Source organism: Clarias gariepinus, chromosome 21 (assembly GCF_024256425.1).
Source record: "Clarias gariepinus isolate MV-2021 ecotype Netherlands chromosome 21, CGAR_prim_01v2, whole genome shotgun sequence".
Taxonomy (NCBI): Eukaryota; Metazoa; Chordata; class Actinopteri; order Siluriformes; family Clariidae; genus Clarias; species Clarias gariepinus.
Window position 1 is genome coordinate 20,407,668 of NC_071120.1, and position 26,052 is coordinate 20,433,719.

The window sequence follows — 26,052 nt, forward strand, 5'->3', positions numbered from 1 at the left end:
CAAAGATAATTATGCATTTCGTAGCTAAATGTGGAGCTATACTTTATACCGCTGTATATACAGTACAATGGTAGTGCAACAATATTTGTCTTAGTTCTGGTCGAGGCCAATAACAGCAAAGCAAAAGTACTGCAGGTATCACTGAGGCATTGCAATTTGCATTGATTTTGTTTGCAACTCCCTTAACGAACTTTTTAGCCTGAGTCTACGAATTCCCATGAGCAGTTTCAACACCTGATTACACAAATTAGCCAGTCCTATGAACCCTAAGGCCTAAGCTAATTACTTAATTCATAATCTGTAATGACAAAAATGCTTTGGCACACTTATTTTTCAGGCACATGAACAGTAATGATCTGTGTTCTGGGTCCAGAGTAAATCCTGCTTATTTGGATTGCAGAAAGTGTAGTACATGAAGCAACGTCCATTCAGACACTTGCACAGTTAGCTTAGGTTCAAAGATTAATATCTGTGACTTAAGAGGACATACCCTGCTGATTTAATACATCTAATAAGACAATGACAACACCCCTGGCCCAGCAGTGCCTCATTAGTGCAAAGCCTGAATTAGTGAAACATCCTGTTTAACACATGTTTAGCACCAGGCACCTCACAGTGTATACAAGAAGAAGCCCATGGTGTTTGGGAGCCAAGCTTAAACAAGTGGGCCACTGGAGTTTGCTTTCTTTCCGGTGACGCGTATGGCTGCCACTTATCCAGATCGACTGCAGAGCCTCCACTGGCCAGACTCAATGATCAAAAAAACTCTGTAGGGGTTACCGTTATTATCACTGCACATCCCTGACATAGCATTAGCCTGAAGTTTAAGCACTATATTCTGCACTTTCTTTCCAGCTACTGTAAACGAAACAATTTGTCACAACAACCGTTCCACTTTACAAGATGTCAGGCCATCTAACATAATGTGTCAGCATGTGTAAATACGTGTGTGTGTGTGTGTGTGTGTGTACAGTCCACCAGCTGTTTGCAGTTGTTATTTTTATTGCACCCTTAGAGCTCACTATGACGCAGGCCTCAAACTGATAGTATGTCAGATGTCACCACAGTGGTATTACTTATTACGTATTGCTTTTCTTATTTTTGATATGTCAATTTTTCAGTGTTTGTCCTCGAATATTTTAATTATTCCTGTAATATAAATATGTGTAAAGATAATTATAATACATCAAATGTGGTGTATATGACCATACTATAGGCTGCCTAATATTCTGAGAGAATATTTAAAGTTTGGGCAGATTGTAGTGTTACTTTACTGTGACGCAACTGTAACAATCCTGATGTTATATCATAATAATACAGTAAAACATACATTATCATTAATTTTATTATAAAATAAGCCATCAAAAACCTAGTCTAGTTCATTTACTTCATTTTTTTTTTCATTTCTTTTATTATTTTGCTATTCTATGCTTTGACTAAAAAAGCATATTGGCCCCGGCAGTAAAGTGCTCATCCCATCATCCGAGGTTCACAAGTGATGCTGTAGCCTCCTGCAGCCTGGGGCCTAGACAGAGCTGATTGGCCGAGCTCTCTCAGAGGGGAGGCTCTACAGCCAATCACAAGCGTCTGTTAGCTCACACAAGCGGAAGGAGCAGATAGAGTTGTCCTCCGATTGTAAGGATACGATATGGTTGGTGGCTTCACGTGGCTTGGAACCTTCTCCCTTCCTGGTTGGTGGTTGTAGCCTTGACATGGAAGTGCGGGAGGGAATCAGTGACGAATAATTTGGGGAGAAAAACACATATCGACCAGAGCATGTTCAAATCCCAGGTGATGATGTAGGTGATTGGCTACATTGGCTCCTTTGAGGGTAGAGGTAGGAGACATCCTTTCATTCTCAGGTAGAAAATTATGGGCAACTTATAGTTGGCAACTAGCTCATGTGACTGGAAAGATCGGAAAGCGCTATTCTTCTAATCTGTTTTGCCGCTCTTTAAAAGCCGTGAGCAGGCAGTTTGAAAAGATATGGTTGGCTGACATTACGTGATACTTTCACCCTCCCTGGTTGTTTGCTCAACCCTTAATGGAAGAGTGCCCTAGTAATGGATGGGATTAGCTATGACTAAATTAGATAGGAAAATCAACAAAAAAAAAATCATAGCTTCCATTATTTTAGTAAGGCTAGGTAAATGCAACAGATTTAATCATGAAGGTAAAACTAGCTAGCCCTAGGTAATTTTAGCCTAGCTAGGTAGCAAATCCTTTCTAGCTAGCCTAATATTTTAAAAAGACAACCATATAGTGTCATTCTTGTTTGTAATGTGGTATTTACGACTATGAACTGCTTGGGTTAATCTCACTATTTTAATATCCATCCATCCATTCATCCATCCATTATCTATACCGCTTATCCTATGTAGGGTTGCAGGGGGGTCTAAGGTTTAGGACACAATGCAGGGTACACCCCAGATGTGGTGCCAATCCAAGCAGGGAACAAGCACACACGCACCCTTTCACACACAATGGGCAAATTGAAAACACCAATCAACCAAGCATGAAGGGAAATTAAACCTCAGCAGGAATTCCTAAGACTGAGGTGCGAGGCAACAGTGCTAAGCATTAAGCCACCATGCCACTATTTATTTTAATAGTTTCCTACTATTATGTTACATGATATTGTATGTCTTGGGTTCCCAGACTTTTTAAGCAAACAACCCAAGTGGATGACATTGAATGTTTTATGATCTTTGACTGCATGCGTTTTTATTTCCAGATTTATAATTTAGGACTTATAAATCCATATTTCACAAATGTTTTTACAAATTTTCTTGACTTCGTTTGTTCCACTTAGGCAGAATTACTCTGTATTTTTAAGTAACTACCGTAGATTAATGGATGTAACATGCTTCTATTTTTCATTACTGAACTCCAAATTTAGTGCAGCATGTACTGTAGGCTAAATGTAGGATAAAGTCTAAAATAATACATTAAATTAAATTAAATGGGTTTTAATGGTTTGGAGCAATGGAGAGAAACGTCATGTGATCTGATGTCTTCAGATTGAGCCTATCTTAACGCATCACGATAAGAAGGGAGCTACATGAAGCGATGCACCCATCATGCATAGTGGCCACTGTACAAGCTTTTGAAAGCAAGTTTATGATCTGGAATTGCTTCAATTGCTCAGGTTCAGGCTCAGCAATGTTATTTGGCAATAAAATTAAGTCAGCTGATAACCTGAATGTACTGAGTGACCAGATTATTACATCTGTATGGTTTTTCTTTCTTGACAGCACAGGCATTCTCCGGGACGGGGTCAAATTGTGAAAGTGTGATTCTGGGAGCATGAGGAATCATTTTCACACATAAACTGGCTTTTTCATTTTTGTTTTATTATTTTATTATTTTTTTTTTTTTTGGGGGGGGCAGTGTATATCCCCAAAATGCTTCATAATTAGAGCAATATTTTTAGTATGACTTGTACTACAGAATTCAGAAAACCAAGTTCATAAAAAATAACCCTTTTTTTTATCAAGTGTGACCCCAAGTGTGGGTCTTTTATTTTGGGAGTCCCATCTCTTATGTTACCTTACTGTATGTGACCTGAAAGGAAATCACACACAGTTTCAACAATATATTTTGTTATTGTTATTGTTTGTTTGTTTGTTTGCTCAGTTTTGGATTTTGGAGATACAGTACCAGTCAAATGTTTGGACACATTACTTTATGAGATTTTTTTTTCTACTTTTTGGAACAATATATAAAATAACAAATATGACATTATGTGATTGTATACAACAGCTAATTATTATTTTAAGATATGAAAGCAACCTGTTATGGAATAGTTCTTGCAAGAACAGTATTGTGAAGTGCATTTGCAAAACTCATCAAGCAACATGATAAAACTGTCTCTCATGAAGACCATCCCAGGAAAGCAAGACTAAAACTTACCCCTGCTGCAGAGTTCATTTAGAGTTACCAGCTTCAGAAATCACCAAATAACAAACAACACCGCAGATTAGAGCTGGTATGAAGGCTTCACAGATCATAAGTAGCAGATACATCTAAATATCAACTGTTTTTGTAAGTCGCTCTGGATAAGAGCATCTGCCAAATGCCTAAATGTAAATGTAAATGTAAATGTTTAAAGGAGATTATTGCATATTTTGAACGCCTTCAGCATTGTTTCACAGTGTAGTAAGAAATAAAAATCAGGAACGACCATGGAATTAGAAGATGTTTGCAAACTTTGATGGGTATTGTAAGATTTTTAAATATTTAGCAATTTAAAGATAAAACTACACTATACTTTTTTCACTATAATACCCCACCCAGTATGTAAATTTTTGTATGTCAATTTGCAAGGTAATTTTTATTGTGACTATTTTTATCTAAATCACACTATTATGTATATAATTTGCTTTGATTTTTCTTTTGATGTTTTATTCAGTTATGGTACTTATGTTCAGAGTAGGTTTACGTGATGGTCATTGCAACACAAAGTGATTTAGTTAATAACATTAATAGTTAGGTGTACACATGAATTTTGCCGTAAATGTGTTCTTGTTTAGAAGTGAGAAAAACTCTCCTGGAATGAAATGGTCTGAATATAACTGCTAATCCTACAGGAACCCACTGTATACATTTTCGTCTAAATGTAGCAAACAAATTCTGCTCACAAACAGTTTACAAGACAAATCAACAGGAAGAGGAAGCAGTGAAGACCGCTGTAACTAGAGCACAATGTGTATGTAAAGATTTCCTTTAAAATAGGCCAGTATTAGAGAATATCCATGCAGCCACTTCCAGATGTGTTCCATAAGGCCGGGGTATCACACAATCGCCCTGTAATTATGTCCTCTGTGCTTTTTAGTGAAGCAGAAAAACATATAAAATACAATTGTCCTCTATAATATATTGTTAAAATTTATCATGTTAGTAGAGAGTGAAAGAGCATCCAGCAATTACTGAAAAATATAATTTTATGCCAGAATTGACTAATTAAATCAGGCTGTTAAAAGCCACTTCCCAGTTCTGCTAATTCACCGCCCAACACCCCCACCCCCCACCTCAGTTTAGGCTAATAAGGGGAAGGTTCGATTTTGTTTTTTTTCTAAACGGTTCCTAAAAGGATAGGTTTCTCAAACGCCCATGTCAGTTCAAATAGCCAGAGTGACTGGTGATTTAAGGAGAGACAAAAGAAAGCAGCTTAACTAAGGAAAAATACTGTTTAAAAATGATAGTGTAAACCCTAGAATTAGATATTTACTTGAAGACTCAGTGCTTTTATGTGTTTTGGCAAGGTATCATTTAACACAACATAGAACAGATTGTCTAATGTCCATAAAGCTGTCTGTTATTTTTGGCTTACTGCTAATATAAAATTAAAAGTCCGTTTATCGCATTTATTTCATTAAAACCACATTTTACCCCATGTTGCATATCAGTACCTGTTAAAATTCTTTCACATTCCAAAGCATAATCACAGTGCTCCAACCAAATACACCTGACCTTGTGCTGAGTCACTGCTTACTTACGCACTCACTCGCGTCTACACAGCTATATCCTTTATACATGGAAGTGGGGAGCCTGGAGCCTATCCCAGGAGACTTAGGGTACAAGGCGGGGGACACCCTAGATGGGGTGCCAATCCATCACAGGGCACGCAAACACATACACAAACTCATGCTCATTTACACACTACAGGCAATTTGTAGTGCTATTATATTAAGCTAATATGCATGTCTTTGTGCTCGTAGCATCACTACACTGTTGACGTAAAAAAATCCCACTTCACTCATCATTCCTGGTGAACTACAGATAATACTGATTGTTGTTAAAAGTAATTTCCAGCCTGTAGTTTTCCTCGTGTTGAATGAAGCAAAGTGTTCGATTCTAAATATAGGGTAAACTTGTCCTCCTATTCAAGCCTATTGTACACTTCAAAGGTCTAATCATATCCTCATTTCCTCGCTGTGTGTATTTTTGTATGCTTAACCTTTAATTACAAGAGTAAAAATCAATCGTTAACAAGTCTTTCATTTCTTAAATAGTTTTTGACCACTGAAACAATCATCTGTATTTAGAATCCAATAAAATGTTACCACATTTGCAAGTGCTTATGTAAATAAACTACATGCTAGCATTGTTGTTTTCCCTCTTTTTCTTTGACAGAGCTAATTACACAACATTATTGCTATGTTAATAGAATGCCATATTGTTGTTATATTCCCTGTTTTTTTTTGTTTTTTTTTTATCTGTAAAGGGGGTAGGGTCTGTCCATGTGGCACCTGGCACATCAGGCAACCAATACTCCCCACCCTGGAGATACTGTATATCTGTTGATTCTGTGACAGTTACTTACTGTATGTGGTCCAGGTGCCACCACAACGCCGAATGTATCTGAGCACATTGGGGTAAAAGACCTTGATCAAGGGTCCAACAATAGCAGCCCGGTGGCATCAGGGCTCGAATGGGTGACCTCCCCATCAATCCAACACCTTAACCACTAAAGGATACGTTTAGTTTTTAGAAAGTATACGTTCAGTTTTTATAATTATTGTTAGTTGTGTTCTGAATTTTGTTTTATGTGGCCGTTGTTCATACTGTTTGCTGGCTATTAAATTATTTTGATCTTTTGATTCCATGGCCACTTCATCCATCTTGCGTAACTGTGGTCGGATCCTTGTCCTCAAAGATGCTAACAAGGTGCAGGAAAAAAAATAAACACCAAAGTCTATCTTGTAAGATTAGTTGTCAAATTTATAATTATTGGATTCTAAAATTTCCTTCAGAATCAATACATTATCTATCTATCTATCTATCTATCTATCTATCTATCTATCTATGTATAGCTTATTTATACATTATGTATTTCATCGATTTTGGCCTGATGGTGGTGCTAGAAGGTCTAAGTGACAGAAGCCCAAATTGGTAAGAAGGCTTCTTTGCCGTTTTGCTATCAGTATGCTAATTTCCTGAACTCTTATGAAAAGTGAATGAATATGACCATAAATAAATTGGTTATTAGCATCCAAGATTTTTTTATGTACTTTTTTATTTATCTTTTTCTAATATTTTAAACTTAAATTCCTCCTAATTTGGTCATTGGTTAATTCCTGCTCACTAGCTATTCCTCCCCTTTGCTCAACAAATACAGACCAAAGATGTTAAAGGCTTACTTCCGATAAGGACATCTGCCAAATGCCATAAATGTAAAAATGGTTTTAAACTGCTTTTTGTGTAACATCACATTCTGACATGATGTAATAACTGTTCAATTCAATTTAATTAAATTCAATTGTATTTATATAGCGCTTTTAACAATGATCATTGTTTCAAAGCAGCTACACAAAATAAAAACTGTCTTCTTACATACAGTACATCAACTCACAAGTACAACTGATTGGCCAGTACTGCTATGATTGACCGGGGAGAAAATAATGTCATCCATCCAAACAGAGAGCAGGGCTAGTTTTATTGGACTCCCAACAAATAGCTGGGTATGGTTTCATAAAAATTCAAACATGAGATCACCTGAACATAGTGAAAACGCTTTTCTTATTCACTCCCTCCCTCATCGTCAGACCTTGTACATGGTCATGGGTGTGATCTTAAGAGTCTTAGAGAATAAGGCAGGGTATATCCTGGATGGGGTGCCAATCTATTGCAGGGCGCACACACACATACTCACATGCGCGTTCACAATGGCAATTAGCCTAATCTGAGAACTTTCAAACTTTAACATTGGAATCAAACCCTCGACCCCGAAGGCAACAGTGCTAACCACTAATACACCGTGCCGCCAAAAACACTTTTCTGTCAATCAAATTCATTTCAACACATTTTGCCTATGCATTCTAGCTCTACGTAGATAGGAATTGTGATTTAATTAATTATACATAAAGCTTCTTGTTTTGCTGAGACCAAGGGATCTGTGAGGGAAAAAAAATATTGGAATGTTGTAAACATAGTTAAGGTCACATGGATCAAAACTTACCATGATATCGTACTACTGTATAGTGCCAACATCAGTCCAATGGGGGAAGCAAGGGTGGAGTTCTGCGTCTTCCTGCCAAATTTGGGGTTTCCACTCATTATGGACAAACAAGTGGCAGAATCCTAATAAAACTTACATGCCCACAGAACTGTGTGCTGTTTGGACTCATAATAAGTGGATTATCAGTTTAGCTTTTGTTGCATATAAAAAAAATCTGTCTTTGTGTGGTTGGAAGCCAGCTGCAAATATTGACCCTCAATTATGTTGTGCATACTTTATAATAAGGAAGGTTAGCTAGTATAAACATTCATTACAACACATCTATAATCTGGTGGGTTTGGGGTGTGGTACTATTAGTGCTTAAATATGTTTGGCTTTTATTCATAAAGTAAGTGTGTGTGTGTGTGTGTGTGTGTGTGTGTGTGTGTGTGTGTGTGTGTGTGTGTGTGTGTGTGTGAGAGAGAGAGAGAGAGAGAGAGAGAGAACAATTTACTGCAGTCAATCATGGTTTCTATCGGTGCAGTGAGAAATAAGTAATTTCTTTTTATTCTCTGTTATGAGCATTTCCCTCATCAGTTAACCCTTTAACCTCCACCATATTCTTTAGTTATCCATCATAGCATTAATCACTAACTGTTATAAATTTACATGTAAGTTCTGTGAATCTCGTGGGAAAACAAAAATCATTGCAGTTATGAGGCAGAGGAATTTTAACCTGGACTGGCCAAGAGGTCCTGGGAGTTTGAGTGGTTAAAGATATCTTATTTAAACACTATTGTTCAATACACAGTGGCATATCAGGAACTGGGCTGTACGTATGTACACAATATGTACATTGTGTCACAGAAGTAGATAACATATTAGTCACTGGGCGCTGCTCCGCAAACCATCAATCTGATTTGCAACTTGCCATGTCACCCAGAGTATATGTCAATAGCTTATTCGTGAAATCTTAATACCACAATATGAGCTCTTAAGAGAAAAATAGACTTGTGTAATCATATTAAAATCTTGTTGGTGCAAAATCTGAACATGTATGGCATTAAAGCAGGGTTAGAACTGTGATATCTACTGACGCTTGACATGAAAGCATGAAATGTACTGTATGTTTTCTTTTATGTCCCCTAGTAGCGTTTTGGTCAACTTGTTAAGATCACAATGGTGTAAACATCCAAGGGTGGAAATTACCCTCCACCCAGTGCTTTGAAGACATGCATCCTCCCCCTCTTTCCTGTTTTTTTTTTTTTAACATGGTGATTATAGCAAGTGCCCTGAATATTTAAAAGAGTCCGTTTTTGTTTTGTTTTGGGTTTTTTTTTCTATGATTAAATGGTTGGTATCTAAATAGTTTCATACATTTTTTTTATGTTTATAGATTAATGGAATGGCGCTCTACATTTTTGCTCGGATTCTGTAAAGCCCTTACATTCCAAATGCATTTTCCAGTGCGAGGCTATAAACGTGATTGCATTTAAATAATGCTCATACATTAGTCTGTGATTACTATAATTATAAAGTACCAAAACTGTGCCAAGGCTTGTAATAAACTAGGCTTATAGGCAAATTTACTGTACCTGACCACTGGTCCACATGGTTACAAGACCAGCTTTTCCTAAAATGAATCTGTGTGGGCAGATGAAAAGCATTCTTTGACTACAGTAAACAACGCAATTTTGAGACCAATGTCATCACAGTTGTGTACTTTACAGAGGAGAATATCAAAGATGGGGCTAAATCGCAAAGCTTGAACTGGCATGGGTTTTTATATTTATACCATGAGGTATAAAGTGAGGTTTTTTTAATGAATTTAAATGTAAAGAATGGTCATATGACAAGAAAAGTGTTTATTCACACACACTGCTGATTTAAGTAGCCATGCAGTCAGATACATGTCGGGGAAATCATGGAATTAGGTAAATCTCATTAAAGCAATATTTCGCATTAGCTTCCAGCCTCATACTGTAGCAAAAATGTGGGATAGAACATAATTGCTTTTTAAGGGTTTTTGGTTTTTGAATGGTGTTCTCACAGAGATACAGCAGAAACACAACACCCTCCGCCACCAGCACCGCACCCCCTATTATGAATGCAGCATGCACCTGTGCAGCCTTCTTTTGACGTCTCTCATGACACTTCACAATCACACTCCTTTTGATCAAAGTGGAAATGAATCGTCTCTAGCAGAGATATTAGATCTCACAAGATAGACTTTGGTGTTTTGTTTTGTTTTCCCTGCACCTTGTCAGCATCTCTGAGAACAATGATCCGACCACGGTTACGCAAGATGGATGAAGTGGCCATGGAATCCATGCTGTGTAAACATACAAGGGTGTTTAAGATCTGTTCATTTTCTTTCTCTCCTTCCTTCTCTCCCTCTCTCTTTCTTTTTTCTCTCTCTGATGTACTGGACCACCTGGAAGTGCTGGCTCTCAATGTGAACCAATGAGCATGTTTAAACTCAGCTCAGCTTCAGATAAAAAGCAGGGCTAATTACGCAGCCTGAGTAGTCCTGGCTAATTCCATTGGTTGCTGTGCTAAAGCCTTTAGTGCCATTCCAAGCAAATAAATGAAGAATAGAACTCAAAGCCCGAATCAGTAGGGCAGAAGAAAAGAGAAGACTGTCCCAAAATTCCGGTGTTCACAGGGGCAGGAATGTTATCACAGCACATTTGGGACTGTCCCTCCTAATTACAGGAGGCTCAGTCTGTTCAGGCCAGAGGCACTATATAATTATCGTGATTGCAATGCATTAGGATATATTAGACTGCTTTTTTATCAGGACATGGACATACAAAGTATATATTTGAAAATCATGCCGTTCTAATGACCATAGCCAGAGTAATTATCCGACATATCGGGTTTTATTTTAGATTTATACAGCCATGTTTTGTTAAAGGTTTGGCTATAATAATCATTTCACAGCTTTCACGGCTCACATATGTTCTGACAGCTAAAGCGTAGCAAGAACAATTTTGAGCAATAAGAAATGGTGCGGACTATGCAGAAATTTCTACCATATCTCTTTGGACTGACTAAAATAAATTAAACTGCCCCTGTTTATTGCTACTGGTAGAAAACTTGTTTCTAGTTGCACCGCTCATTCTTTTTCGCATTCTCTCACTCTGTCTCTCTCTCTCTTTCTCTCTCTCTGTCTGTGGTAGAAAATAATGAAAAGAATGTCAAAGGGAGTCACCCGATGTGCCGTCCAGCTGCAGCAAACCCCAAGCTGCACTTTTTAAGTTAGAGAGGCACCCATTCTTTGAGACCTTTTTTTTTTTATTACTCCCAATGAATACCTATGTGCCACATTTATTTGCCCCTTACTCAATTTAAAACATCCCTCTTAAATAACAGGAAGGGAGTACACTGCAAAATAAAGTTGGATGTGGCAGACCTTTTATGTCTGACCAAGGAATTTGAGAAGGTTGATTTTACCATAAACTTTCCTCATTCATTCAGGCTGGTTGTTGTGGGTGGTTGTAACCATAGGATGTTATGTTTTAGTAGCAAGTGATTCACTTGTTACCGGATAACAGCGATGCTGGATTTAAATGTGGTAGGAACTTCATTTTCAACTCTTCGATTAAAAAAAAAAAAAAAAATTTGCAATAACTCAACAGATGTTCCAGACAAAAAACAATAAGGAAGTCCTGAAGTGTCATTCTTAAACACTGACTTTATTTTATTACACAAAAAGAAATTGTAGTTTACTATAAATCCAAACTCTGGTGGGATTTCTTGGCCATAAATCAGTGAGAGGACTCGATGATCCAAATCAACCTACGCAAAATCAAGGCAGGCAATAATGAATAAAAGTAATGTATAAGACACAGACTCGCCTTCACAAGCCGTCCCATTTTGATAAAATGCTTTTGACAAATCCCAGTCCTCAGGTGCCGCTCAAGTGCACCTGCAGAAGGAAGGGTGTAGTATGTGTAGGCGTTCAGACTTCTGTTAATCTTCTAGATGGGAACAAACAGAGTGTGCCCTTTAAATCTGATAAATATGCTGTAAAATATTTTTTTATGTTAACAACTGCAACCAGAAGTGAGCATTGTTTGAATCAATTGATACAGTATTTGTGAGCTAAGGTTTGTTAAAGGAGGATAAAGAATTAAGAAGCTCTGCATTAAGCTCTTTAATGGATAAATGAACTCATTACACTTACAGAAATATCTGGTTTAAATTACTTGTCTAAAGTACCAATCATTCCCAGTGACCTTCACCTTTACACACTCAGGTTGATGATGAGTTGAAGTTTTTTTCAAGTTTTGACAAGGAGCAGTTCTGCATGTTTTATTCAGGCCTGGTTAACCTCAGCTTTGCTTTGCTTTGCATTACTCTCCTGTGCAGACAGTGAGCTCTTCTAATAATGACAATGTCATTTCCTTCTCTAACCCAAAATCCTTCATTCGTTTGCACAAAAGTCTAAGTTCACATCAGGAAGCCTAACTCAATTCCGGAAAGTTGGGATGCCATGTCATAGCAGGGTGTGCAAAGTTAAACATTGTGGCCAGGAAAGGATTTCGAATCATTTTTTGCGCTTCAACACAAGTGGTGAAGATACACAGTTGAGCATACCCTGCCTGGCAAAACATAAAAGACATAAAGACACAGCGCCGCACTGTCGTAATGTATATGTGGCAAGCCCATCTTTCCTCACTACTGCTTGATTTGTCTTTATAGTGTTGTGTAGAAATCTACAGTGACTCAGAAACATAAAAAAGTTATGACTTGGAAAAAAAGGTCCAGTAAAAAGGATGAGCATGGAATTGTTGTATGACATTTTTTGGAAGTCTCTAGCAGATTCACAGATATGGACGTCCCTTTGTCTCCCATGAGCTGAGGTGCTCTGCACATGTCTGAGCTAAACTTAAAAATTTCTTTCCCATAAGTAATTTGCAAGCCAAAAGTATGGGGATAAAGCACAGCTATGTCTAAGTTTGGTCGAATCAGTTAAAGAAATCTTGGTTTGACTGATTTGTGTTTTTGTCATCGGTGCCAAAGTTTTGACCCTATAATTCTTGATATAATTCAGTAATATATGTTTTCAAGAAATCGTATATGTATTTCAAGACCTTTTATTTTCCTCACATCACAAGATATTTTTATTTTTCAGAAAAACAATATTCTGTTTTTGCATATATTAAACCCAAATAGACAAGACGTATCTCTGACTTGGCACAATTCCCCCTGCCGGTTCATTAGACTCTTAAAAGATAGTGTGTTTAATGTTTAATATTAAATAATGATGGTGTAAGCTACAGCTTAAAGATGCATTTCTAGAAAAAAAAGATGTCCGACAGAAAAGGGAGCAGAAGACAAGCTGCACACCAGATTATTTGAATATGCGATTTGGAAACATCATAAACCCTACATTTTTTATCCCCTGGTCACTTGTAAACTGGTGTTGCTTGACCAGTACTTTCACTCATGATAGACTTGGATCATGATAGGCTTGTAATTTAAAATGTTTAATGTTAACTCACATCTTCCAACAAAATTTGTTTGTTAAAAGAAAAAATCAATAGTATTGCAGTGTTAAAAAAAAAAAGGATTTTCTGTGTTAAAAGGTGTGCATGCTCATGTTCAATATATGAACAATTTTACTGGTTATCAGTTGAAGTTGATGTTTATGGTAAATATAAAGTTATTAATAATAGGTAAAAAAAATGTTAATAATAATATACTTTAGCAAATTAATTTATATACACCAGGCCAGGTATTCGGACTTTATTTGTTATTGAGGTTTAAAAAAAAATCCTAATAATAATAATAATAATAATAATAATAATAATAATAATATATGAAGCTTTGCTTTAGGTAAATGGAAAAAGTACTTCTGCTCAGGAAGTACTCTCATCCTCCTCCTTTTTTCCTTCCTCCTTCTCATTACAGGCTAAGAAAACAGCAGATGGCTTATTAGTTTGTCCATCCCACTGGGCAACCACCTCTTGGGGCCTCATGAAACTCATTGCTTCTTACCCAGGGATAGTGATCAAATGGATGAGTAGCCATTGGCATTTGTAGTCAGCAATCACCAGCATGCACTTAAACTAGTGTTATTTACAGAGAACCCCACACTGAGTGCACTTAGCATAGGATAGGAATACTAGGTTGCACCTATCTTTTATGGTGTAGCAGATCTGAAGTGACTTCATTTCTTTCCATTATTTCCATATGGCAGAATGTGGAGCTGCTGCTTCCTTTACTCCCAATATGCTGTGGTTTAAAGATCTGTTCGCTACATACAGGTTTTTACCGGGCTGTCCTTATACGTTCCTGATTGAGCTAGAAGGAAGAGACATTACCCAGAGCTGTCATGGAAGCAATCTAAGAAAAAAAAAAAAAGTATAGGTATGAAGAGCATTGTGAAGGTTTCTGGTCTAAACCCTAAATCTTGAAAAATGAAACAAAAAACGAAAGAACATTTCTTTTCAGTGATTTTCAGTGCCTTTTAATTTGATGTATGTGGGTTCGCAAAACCACTTATTTTGTGGTTTGAGCTCTGCTGGCGACTTGTGCAAAAAAAAAAAAAAATGGGCCCAACACAGCCTGCTCTGAGCTGTATGCCAGGATCATCATGTATGACCAACTCATCTACAGCTAAAGCTAGTTCAGTCACATCTCACATTTGGTTTTTGGACATTTGGCATTTGGACAAGGGATAAGGGGACACCTGGAATTGTTTGGTTTCCTGCACAAACACCTCAGCCATGGAGATGCTCAACACATGGGTAAACAAATCTTCAAAATCCTCTCTCTCTCTCTCTCTCTCTCTCTCTCTCGCTCTCTCGCTCGCTCTCGTTTTATAAAAACTTATGAACACATGCTGGGCTACTGGTCACCACATAGCACAACATAAGCCCTAAAAAACTGCAGTTTTATCCCAAAGAGAACCAACCACAGTTCCAGGACCTGTTTCAAATTCGATTTCCATAGATCACAGATTTTGTTTTGTTTACTCTCTAGCATTTTCTTTCTTTCATTGTTTCTTAATTGTTGTTTGATCACACAGAGCGAAGCAGTACCTAAAATAAAGTAAATACAGATTGAGAGACCTAACAGCTCAGCCATGCAAACAGCTCCTTGGTACAGCTTTTTTTACCTTGTGCCAAGACATCTGCCTTGGGACACACCCTATGATTATAAGTGAAAGGAAGCAGCATCTTTTGATTATTTTCCTCCATACTACACACACATGCCGAGGTCTGTCAAAGCCATTAAAATAAGATAGAAAACATTTGGCAGCTTTGATTAATTTGACACAGATTATAAGAACTGCAAAAAGACACTGGTAAAAAAATTCAATGACAGATTGAAGAGCTAAAGCTGAAGCATGAGTTAGAAATGTAAGCACCTGCAAAACTAGGCACTGCATTTATCTCATTATCACTTGGGGTTTTTACAATCTGTAAGTGTTAAAACTCATCCAGAAGAAATTTATTGCACGAAAAGTACTACATCATGCTATTGCGAGACTCCCATCGGCTGCATAAAACACAAAGGAAATAACCTGTAAGCAGAATAAAAATGATATAGTCCTCACTGTGAAATAGCAATGTATTTAATTCAAGGTCTTCAGCATTAAGCTGTGCATGAGAGTCCACTGTTAGTCATGCATTGCCTGCCATCACTGTCAGCTTTAATCCATTGCTTCACATTGCTTTGTGTAACAGTGTCTCAACAGAGAAAGTGTGAATTCACTCATGTTTTAATGTTTTCAAAGAAGTGTTTCCACAAGTAATTTTGGCAAGCATATAAGAATGAATGAGTTTAGGACATCTGAGGAATTCCAAATTAAGTGAGCTTTTAGTGGTGGGTATGTTGTGCATTAAGAAGGCAAAGGCAAGAGCTTTAGCGGATGTAACTCATGGCAATGCAAAGTGGAAACATGTCATTGATCTTTTTCCTCCACACTTTTTCATTTTTTCTTATATTTTATTTCTTTGATAACAGTTGCAATAAGTATCTGACTGAAGATTCTGTCAATGTGCAGTTGAAAAAAAGTTGTGAAATTGAACAGTGTCCATCTGATAGTTTAACACAATGCGTCATTATAGTGCAGAATCCATAGGACCCAACAATAAAATGTAACCAACAAGTACTAATGTGTACAAAAGGTTTTCTCAATTGATCATCATGCCAACCTTGAAATTCTCTAATAAAGTTGGGTATCAATTTAACGTCCCAAGCAAGTATAGTTCTGTTCAATCCCAGAAGAACAGCACACCTCAGCACATCTGGTTTCCACTGCTGCATCTATTACACAAGTCCTACTGTGTGAAGTCACTTCCAAGTTAAATACCACCCCCCCACCGCACCTTTTCCAAAAGGAACACCTAAAGGGGGACAAGGAGTAAGCCTGCCAAAAAAGGACTAGGAGCTCAAACATTCCTGTCATCCAGGCCATGTTTTCATTACCCCAACAAATTTACACAGTTGTTAGTGATGGCCTGGGATTCCTCCTAAAGCACAGCCCACCAATAATAAACAGAAAGCAGCTGACACCCTCAGACACCTGCACAAGCCTTCCTGACACTGCATGATTGTTCTTGTTGAGGTACTGAGATAGAAGGTGATACCAGGATATATCAGGATGCTTTAATTTTGCTCTGCAAGAACACTTCTGCTCTGCTTTTTCCTACTGTTCTGATTCTCACCTTAGAGATAAAATGAGTCTATGGAAATTCCCTTCACAGAAAGGCGCTTGTGCAACTTCATGATAAAAGTCGTTCAGTCATTTTCCACTGCTCAAAGTTTCTGAGGGTTGGGTGTTTGAAGGGTTTCAAAGGCTGTGAACCTTCTTATCCCATGGAGTCTACCGACATGGATATATATGTATATATCTATATCTATATATCTATCTATCTATCTATCTATCTATCTATCTATTTATATATATATATATATATATATATATATATATATATATATACAAGTACGAGAAGTACAGTGGTCCATTTGTAATCATACTTTATAATATTTTTTGTTATAGAAGTAAGTCTCTTATTCTTAAAAGGAGTCTCTTATTCATAAAACCCTATTCTATCAACTGCATGATTATTTGGCAGTTGTTAAGAAATAAGAAAATCAATCTGTCTGTGCTTTATTAAAACATATCAGCACAATAATCATTTAGCATGTAATAATCTCACTATTTCTGTAAAAATAGAATGAATGCAATTCATAGGAAACAGTTATGGACAAGCTCTTGTTGTTCAAGCTTTTAGAAAACCTGTTCCAGTGCTACAACTTGAATCATTTGGTTTGGTATGAAAGCTCATTTCAAACCTGGGTGTGGACAAGAGTTCCGATCTACGGTACTTCCTGCATCACAGCCAACTCCCAGGCCTGGACAACAGGAAATACAATTGTAACTCTAATGCAACCCTATCATGATGCTCATTTTTTCATGCTTCGGTTTTCAAGTAGTCATCAGAAGAAACAAATAAACAAGTGACTGCAATCCCAACATAAAATGTTTTTCTATTTTGGTCTTAGGCTACCTCCATTTGAATGCTCATTATATCCAAACTACTGTTAAGGTGTGAGGAAGAGCAGGAAACAAATACATTTTAAATTTGTTCAAAACTAGTACTAATAAGAACAATATAAACGTGTGCTTGTTATTTTTTTTCATTCTGCAAAGATTCACACAAAGCAAAATTGATATGTTGTGGAATTGATTAAGTTAAACCTAACCTGTAATGATGGCCTTTTTCCGCAAACAATCCCAGAATTTGGATCTAAGTATTCCATCCAAACAAATTACCAGTCTTACTTATTAAAGTAAGATCTTGCTTTTCCTGTGGCTAATATACTTCCTACAATACAAAAACCTTTCTAAGTCCTTCTGAAGGGAGAACACCTGTTCTCCAAAACTACATTATGGAATCAGGCAGTTCCTTTGAGCCATGCTTTTGTTTTATTACTTTGACTCATGAGTTATGAGGGTGAAGGTAGCTGTGGGCCGAAGGGTTTTGATTCCCCTTTCTGAAATCGAAAGACGATCCACTCGCCTTGTTCTTCCCACTGTATTTCTTATCCTCCGTCTGATGATTTCTTTTCAAGGGAGTGGAGAAGCCACAGATAAGGTAGGTCGCCCAGCCTCTGGGCAGCTGTGAACCTGATAGCATCTGTTTAAAGTATATAAAGAGGAGCTCATTTCTTTTTTTAAGTCTGTGGTACCAGTTATCTCACTTTTATCCCACACACGTAAGGGAATCCACAGATGGCCAGAGTTCAGACAGAAATACAAATGTGATATCAGTGACAGGAGTGTTGTTGGGTGGAGGCGAGGCTTCACAGTAGAAGTGTAACCCTCTCATACTGAGGTAAACAGACAAGCCAAGACAAAGCTCCTAGTCACAGCTTATATTATTGGAAGTTGTTCTTTCATCATTATCATCTAGACAAAATAACCACTGAAAGTTTTTAAACTGCTGAATGCATATAGTTTTAACGATTTTACAAGAATTTGATATTTGATATTTCAACCCATTAAGCAACATATTTTGCATATTTTTGCATCATTTAATATGTTACACACATTATTGTTTTATCTGTCTGATTTATGAGATAATTTGTATGGCACATGTTCCTTGACTGTATATCTCTGAGAGTTTTGCTAGTTTATCATTTTTTTTCGTCATCTTCTGTTCAATATTATTTGTACAACATGTGCTTTTTTTCTTGCAGTCCATAATTTTCATAAGGGACCACGGTGCTTGTGGACAGGAAATATCTGGGTATATAGACTACGCCCACAGACTTAAACGTGAAGACTTTGAACCGTATTTCAGTGGGGAAAAAAAGCTTTTGCCACGACCAAATGACTTAAGGTAAGCCTACTTGTATTGTTACTTGCACAAATTAGCCATGACGGACTACTGTTTATTAAAAATGTGCCTTTAACGTCATGGTTGAACCTTTAACCATATAATCTAAAAACAGAAACATAGAAATCATGAAAACCATGGTGTTTCTTTAACATGACAATATGATTGACTAAGCAGTCAAACATGTTGTATTGCAATTGTTCGGCTATTAGGAATTTTATTTTGAAGAAGAGGAGACATAAATCTGTAAGGTAATGCAACATGGGGATGCGCTTCAATCAACAGCTTCAACTGACATTGATACAAAGCAGCATCTTATTAATTCTGTGCAAGTGAAGTAAAATGTGGACAAGTGATAAAACCTAACAGTTGTTTCTAGTGAATTTTTGTCACCTCATTACTCCAGGGTTTGGGGTTCAAATCTTGCCTCTAGTCTGTGTGCATATTGCACATTCTCCCTGTACTTTATGGGTTTCCACTGTGCACTCCAACTGTCAAAAGACATGCCGTGTATGTTGACTGGCATTTCTGAATTGCCTGTAGTGTGTGACGGAGTGTGTGAGTGTGTGCCTGTGCTGTGCAATGGGTTGGTGTGCCTTGCCTTGTGCCCTAAGATCTTTGGGAACAGCTCCAGGCCCCCTTAAATAAGAGGATACACAGAATAAATGGTATATGTGATGGGATGGATTGGCATCCTTCAGACAAGCCAATGGCATGGGTATTCTTTTACTCTTGAATTTCTAGTATCAGAACTTCTTATGTGTTTATCTTTTTCAATAATTGTTTGTAAATGGTACTAAAAAAACAAAAGCTTATATATTCTATTTTAGTAATAAAAAAAAAATTTAAAAAAAAATTTATGTCCTGAGGTCCCCTGACATTTGAGAGAAGACTTGCATATGTCACTAAACTGAATTTTACAAATTGCTGTAAATGGAGACTCTCCTTACAGAAAGCTTTATCAAATCTATAAATTCTAATGTTCGATTGGTTGATTTATATATACTTTGTAGTGTCATCAGTGTTCATCAGCCCACCCCTACAGCAAATTTCAAATAAACATATTAAACGCTTTCAGAAGTCAGAAGTGAGTCATCACAATGTGTTGGGCATTATAAACTAATGTTCTATGTTCAATGCAACTGTTCACTGCCAAGGAATTTTTAAATGCAGGCAATGATTCATTTCATCCATTGCATATTAGACATGTGCCTAGCCAGCAGCAAACCTTATCAATTTCAGATGTTTAGAAATCCTGTGAAAATTGGTAATTGTTTATAAATGTTCGAGAGAGAACATGTGTATTGGAAACTAATTTCTTTAGATCTTTACATTTTAGAGATTTTTAGTTACTGTACGTTATGACAAATAAAGACAAACTAAACGTTGCAGATTTGCAGACCGATGCAAGTTTTCTGAAGGCTCTTTAATGGTTAAAAAAAAAAAGTCTGTACCTCTGTGAAATCAGTTTTAATCAAAATTTAAATTATATACATTGTTTATTTACACACTGTAAATGCACTGGTAAAATAAAGAGAAATATTGTGAGCGTGATATAGGATTTTTGTTATGTAAAACATTTCATGTGACATCAAGTGATGTGAACCACACCTGAATCACTTCAGGAAGCACACACACACATATACACACACACACACACACACACACACACACACACACACACACACAACCACACACACAAGCATACTTCCAACTCTAAACATTGTAAGCAAAAGAATTAAGTTCATTATAACATAAGCCTGGAAAACCCAACCATCTTCTCTCTCTCTCTCTCTCTCTCTCTCTTTCTCTCTCTCTCCCTCTCTCTCGGGAAAAATAACAGCCAGTGCTTGCGGTTGCTGGTAACATGGAGCAGACGAGTTCTTCCCGTACAGATGCAGAAGTCCGTGCCACAAATTGGAATCTGTCCACCTCCTCATAAAAAATAGCATTAAGAACAAACATGACCAACAGCTGAAATCGTTTTCAGTCCATTGTAAGTGTAAAGAAGATGTGTTGTTCACGAGAAAAAGCAACAACCAGTGTGTGATACTCCCACGTGATACTACTTGTCATACAGCTTTATGACAGACGTTACCAACCTTTTTGCACCGATCCTGAATACATGCTTCATTATGTGGAGAGTATTACAGAATCTTCCAAAATATGAATACGTGTTTTATTGGAGTGCAAAAAAGCAGTGTATACAATTCACGGACAATTTCCTCTACCATCTCCTATGTTTATTCCACAGTGATCATCCTGACAGATGTTTAGAAGCATTGCCTTCTCTCGGTGTATCCAATTTTACCGCAATCATTGGCATGCACAAGTGCGTAATAGTGTTTGTGTGCACGTGCATCATTTGTGTTTATGCACTTTCAAACATACACAACGAAGTCCATGTAGGCAAAAAGTTGTAACAGAAAGTTTTTGAGGCGTCTCCCTGGCTGAAGCCTTTCCGTGTCCGTCCATGCTGCATTCCTGCAGTGCACCTGTTGCACAACTTTGAAGCTTTAGAAATAAAGCTGCACTCCCATTCTATTTTACAAATGTTTTTGGGTAGAACTGAGATAAGCTCAGAAATAAGCACACAGGTTTCTGGCTTCTTTGGTGTGTCACATGTAATGTTACGTAGATAGAATATTTTAAAAGGCAAGATATTTGAAAAATTTGATAAGATCGAAAATATTCATGATAAATCATTTCCATTTTTCCCCCTGAAAACTATTTTTGAAATGTTTTCTTTAAATCATGAAATTCATTATGTATTTATGTATCTCTTTATTTGGGTTTAAATTAGATGATATATTTTTTTTTCTTTTTTATGGGGCCAATTCTTCAGGAAAAAAAGTAAAACAAGTGCAGCATTGCTTATATTTTTTCTCACAAAACTGAGGGATGAAAAATCTCTGAGCGAATGTCCAGTCTCGTAGCCCAATCCAACTTCAAAATTTAAAGACTCTGGAACATTATTTTGCCCATCTTTTCATGTTCTCTGTTAAAATATCTCACATCTGTCCTGTTGCTTTGACCCAAAAGTAAGCGGTTCACCAATGCATAAAAGTGGTGAACCCAAAAATGTTAATTGCTAGATGGCGTTTCAGTATAAATAGACAGCAAAAGCGCTGTCAAAACTTATTCTAAAAAAGAGGAAGTGCCATTGCATCTCCGGTTCTAAGCTTCTCGCCAGATCGTTCTCATTATGTATACATTCAAAGCCATATGAAGAAACAGAAAGACTTTCCTTTCTCTTTAGGAAATTAAAGTAGACCATCCAAGACATTACCCAACACTATAATGTTTGATCCATGCTGCAAATGGAGCATGGGTTAAACTTATGATTTCATGCATCTTTGTATTTCCCCCATAGAGCCTAGGTTCTAGCATTAAATCTTGCCATGTTTACTGTAAAGGCATTCCCCATGTAGACTGACCACAAGGGAAGGCACTAAGGTCTTTCCCCAGTGCAGGATGGCAGGCAGGGATCCTCCAAGGATGTTTTATTCAGGCCATTACATTTTGTTTAATTCCTTTTCCCTTTTCTTTTCATTTGAGGCACTCTTTATTTGCTTTGGTGCTGACAACGGCCCCATGGTTTCTGGTCAGTTTAGAAGGAGTGTCGGAACCTTAAGGCCACATTACCTTCACTCACACTTTATATGTATTGTGTCTGTTAAAGCCATGGTGATAAATATTTGAAGATATTTCAAAATTTTACAGCCATATGGATGTATATGGATCCAACAGGTTGAGGTCGCCTGTGAGGTTGAATGATGAACTCTTAAATGGATTTATTAATGTTGGATGTGGAAAATGAAACAGGTCCAAGTATGCTGAAATACCAGTTGCAGACAGACACTTCGCCTTTAATTTTAAGGCTATATTTCCTCTTAGATAAACATCTGCAGAATTATAAAATAAAGAGCCCTATACTGTCATCATGCTTCTTTGTTGGCTTTTTATCATTCCAATAGATTAGCCGTATTTTGTGCATTTGTTTAATGCTGTGTTGTTTGGAACAATTCTGAGCTCATCATGCAAATGCATCAGGCATCTTTATGCTTTGTCCAAACGCTGCTACTGAAATCAATCCACCAGAGTCTGAACGATCAGCCAAATGTGGACATCATTTTTTTTTATTTTTATGAGTGGATGAATTCGGTGATTTATCCTCTTCAGGTTCAGATCCTTACATCTGTTGTTAACAACATATTGAATTTTGAAGTTACATATCAGAATGTGTCATGCACTGGCCAGGTGCCAAAGCGTTATCTTGATCCAGGATGACTTGCTGAATATGTGTTTGCTCTTTCAATCTGCCCCTCCCGTATTTTTCTAAGGTTCATCCTCCCTGTGTTCCAGCATTGCTCTTGGACAACAGACTGTTGCTTAGGAATAGCTGAAATCCACTTGTCCAACCCACCCCTGCTTTTAAAGTGTGACATGTGGTGTTCTGTTTCCTGCCAAGCAGCTGTCTTTCAGTACTTCACCTAGTGATAAGAGCAGTCAACAGTCAACACCCCAAAAATGGGCATTGCATTCCTTTATTTTTTACAACAGTTCAAGAAAATGTAGTAATGAATTAAAACACACGCACACACAGACAAAAAACTCCACAGATGTGATGACCTGGTCATTCAGTACAGTACATTTAGGTCATTAGCTGACTTCATTTCATTGCCACATAAGTCCAGACCTGACCAACTGAAGCAACCCCAGATTATAACACTGTTTCAACAGCTTGTACAGTGGGCACTATGCATGGTGGGTGCATCGCTTCATGCCTTCTTTAGATATTTAGTCCCGACACTGTAAGTTCTCATCACATTGTGTATGTAATGTAAATGCTCTTATTTTCACTATTGAACATAGCTTATGTTTGTTTGCTGTCGATATTTTACCATTCAAATTAAGTTTTTAAATGATATCCATTCACGATTTTATTTCCTTCACATTACTTTCACAAAGTTGATTGTTCAGCACCAACCATCCAGGTTTTGATGATGTGTTGAAGGTTTCTTAACCCAGAAAATTTACTCATTTGTTTTCTTTGCTTGGGTTTTTGTTTAAAATTTTAATTTCCTAAAATTCACCATTTTTTTAGTTTTTACAACTGGAAAACAAATGAAGTTGCTGGATGTGACAGTGAAAACTACCAGGTGATTGCTAACAACTCAACCGGTGTACTCTTCAAGAATAAAAAGGACCGAAATATTGTGAATATTGACCCAGAGGTAGGATTTTATATATATATATATATATATATATATATATATATATATATATATATATATATATATAGTTTTAAGTACTTTATTTGATATAAGCTATTTATACTTAAATAAATTTGATACCCTTGAATGCATTTCATACTAGATTTTTGGTTTCTCTGATTGTTGAATGGCTATGATTAAATACGCATAGTCATGAATATGTGTACGGTGCAGTGCACTGAAGTGACATCCTACTTTGATGTGTGTTCTCAACTGCTGCCCCGTGTTCGCAGAAACTACCATAACCCAAAATAAATGTAGTCATTGAACATGAATGACAACTTTATCTTCTCTAAAATAAGTTATGGTTTCTCTCTATTGTTCGATACCACATATAAGGCACACTGGCCATTTTATTTATGTTTAATTCATTGGTTGACTAAATTGTATGTACTTTATATAAAATCTCACTCCCTTACAAGTTTTCCACTTTGGAAGAGTGAACAGGTTATTTATTTAAATAGAAGTTTGTTCATCAGGCATAGTGAATCATAAGGCCACCCAGACTGAAAGCAAGACTGCATCATCCTCTGATTTCTTGCCAGTGTAATGGAATCCAGTGGCTCTCTCCTTCTACTTGATTCAAAAATGAACCTGCACATACATCAAAATCCAGACATAATTGCACTTAAGAAAGATCTTTAGATACTGTAGGTGCTTCCATCCTGTGTTTGCACTGGTTTGGGCTGATAAAATATGATAGAATGTGCAGTGAATTCCAGCCTGAAAAACCGTGCCACTTTGGTTTCTTCATCTCTGCACTTCGAGGACGGGCTATTTTAGTAAAGACGCAGCGCTGCAGACAGGCCGCTTTGAACGCACATTGAGGCCAAGATGGCAGAGGCAAATTGTGCCTGTGGTCGAGCACACCCCGACCAGGACGGCTATTAAAAAACGGAGGAAAGGCTTGAGAACCCAGACGCCAAAACCACCCAAGCGCCCTGAACCCAGCCCAGGTTTCTACTAGTCATGACCTCATTGCCCATATAGATGCATTCCCATTGACAAAGTGGTACATGAAGCGCTAATTTGCTTTATTCGTTCGGCTTTTTTTTTGCCATTTTGTTCTAAATGCTGCAGGAAGGGATGTAGGAATGGTTTCTGATCATGCTCCTTATTTCACTGATTATACAGCATATACAGTACATATATTTATTAGTCCTCTAGTGTGAAACCAAACATACTGCTTGTTTGTTTGCTTTCTGTCTACAGTCTGTTAGCTTACATGCAGCAGACATATGTCTTTATAAAGCTTTAGCTTTATGTTGCCAGTGAATCATTTCAAATTGCACAATTTATATTAACCAACCACATTTTTTATTCATTTACAGTAACTAACAGGAATACTAATGTTTTCAGGGGTTTTTTTTTATTATGATTATTAGATAATCTATAGGAAAAAAGTGAATTTAAATTGTATTACAGAAGATGATTTATTCAAATTATTGTTGTAAAAACAAACATTTTCTTAATTTTTCTTTACAGGAATCATCGTCTGAACACTCTCCCAGAATGCCCCTTAAGTCTGACATCTATCTTCATGTTGCTATCTTTGACCATTATATCAAGTGTACAGTCTGACACACTCTGTAATTACAGGACTGGCTGCTTAGACATTGTATAGTGTGTGGTGTGTGGTGCTGATACTGCTTACTCCATCTTTCCAAAAATCCACATTATGGATGGCTGGAGAAACATTTAGTCATTGGATATTTAGTAGTTATATTTTTTTGGCTTTTTCAACTTTTTCTTACTTTAGCCTCTCCCTCCAGGCTAAACACCGTTAGCTTGTTTCAGTTCCTGTAATAGTGCTGATTGAGCTATTGAGTAAAATTGCTGATTCTGATCCTAAACAAATATGTAGCAATAAACAATTCTCTAGACTTTTTAAACTGAAATATTGTCTATTTTGTACTATTAATTTTTAAATGGCACAACATTCTCTAACATTTTATCTTTTTTGGAAACTGATTTT

The 26,052-nt window shown here is 37.0% G+C and overlaps 1 protein-coding gene across 1 annotated transcript in view; it reads left to right on the top strand.

Annotated features, from left to right (window-relative positions):
- cfap299 (cilia and flagella associated protein 299) overlaps positions 1 to 25,960 on the top strand; it is a 61,830-nt gene extending 35,870 nt beyond the window's left edge. The window contains exons 4-6 of the mRNA XM_053481309.1: positions 18,662 to 18,804; positions 23,909 to 24,038; positions 25,563 to 25,960. Of these exons, the coding sequence (XP_053337284.1) occupies positions 18,662 to 18,804; positions 23,909 to 24,038; positions 25,563 to 25,658 (369 nt within the window). The 3' untranslated portion in view covers positions 25,659 to 25,960. The remainder of the gene's footprint in view (positions 1 to 18,661; positions 18,805 to 23,908; positions 24,039 to 25,562) is intronic.
- The last annotated feature ends 92 nt before the right edge of the window (positions 25,961 to 26,052 follow it).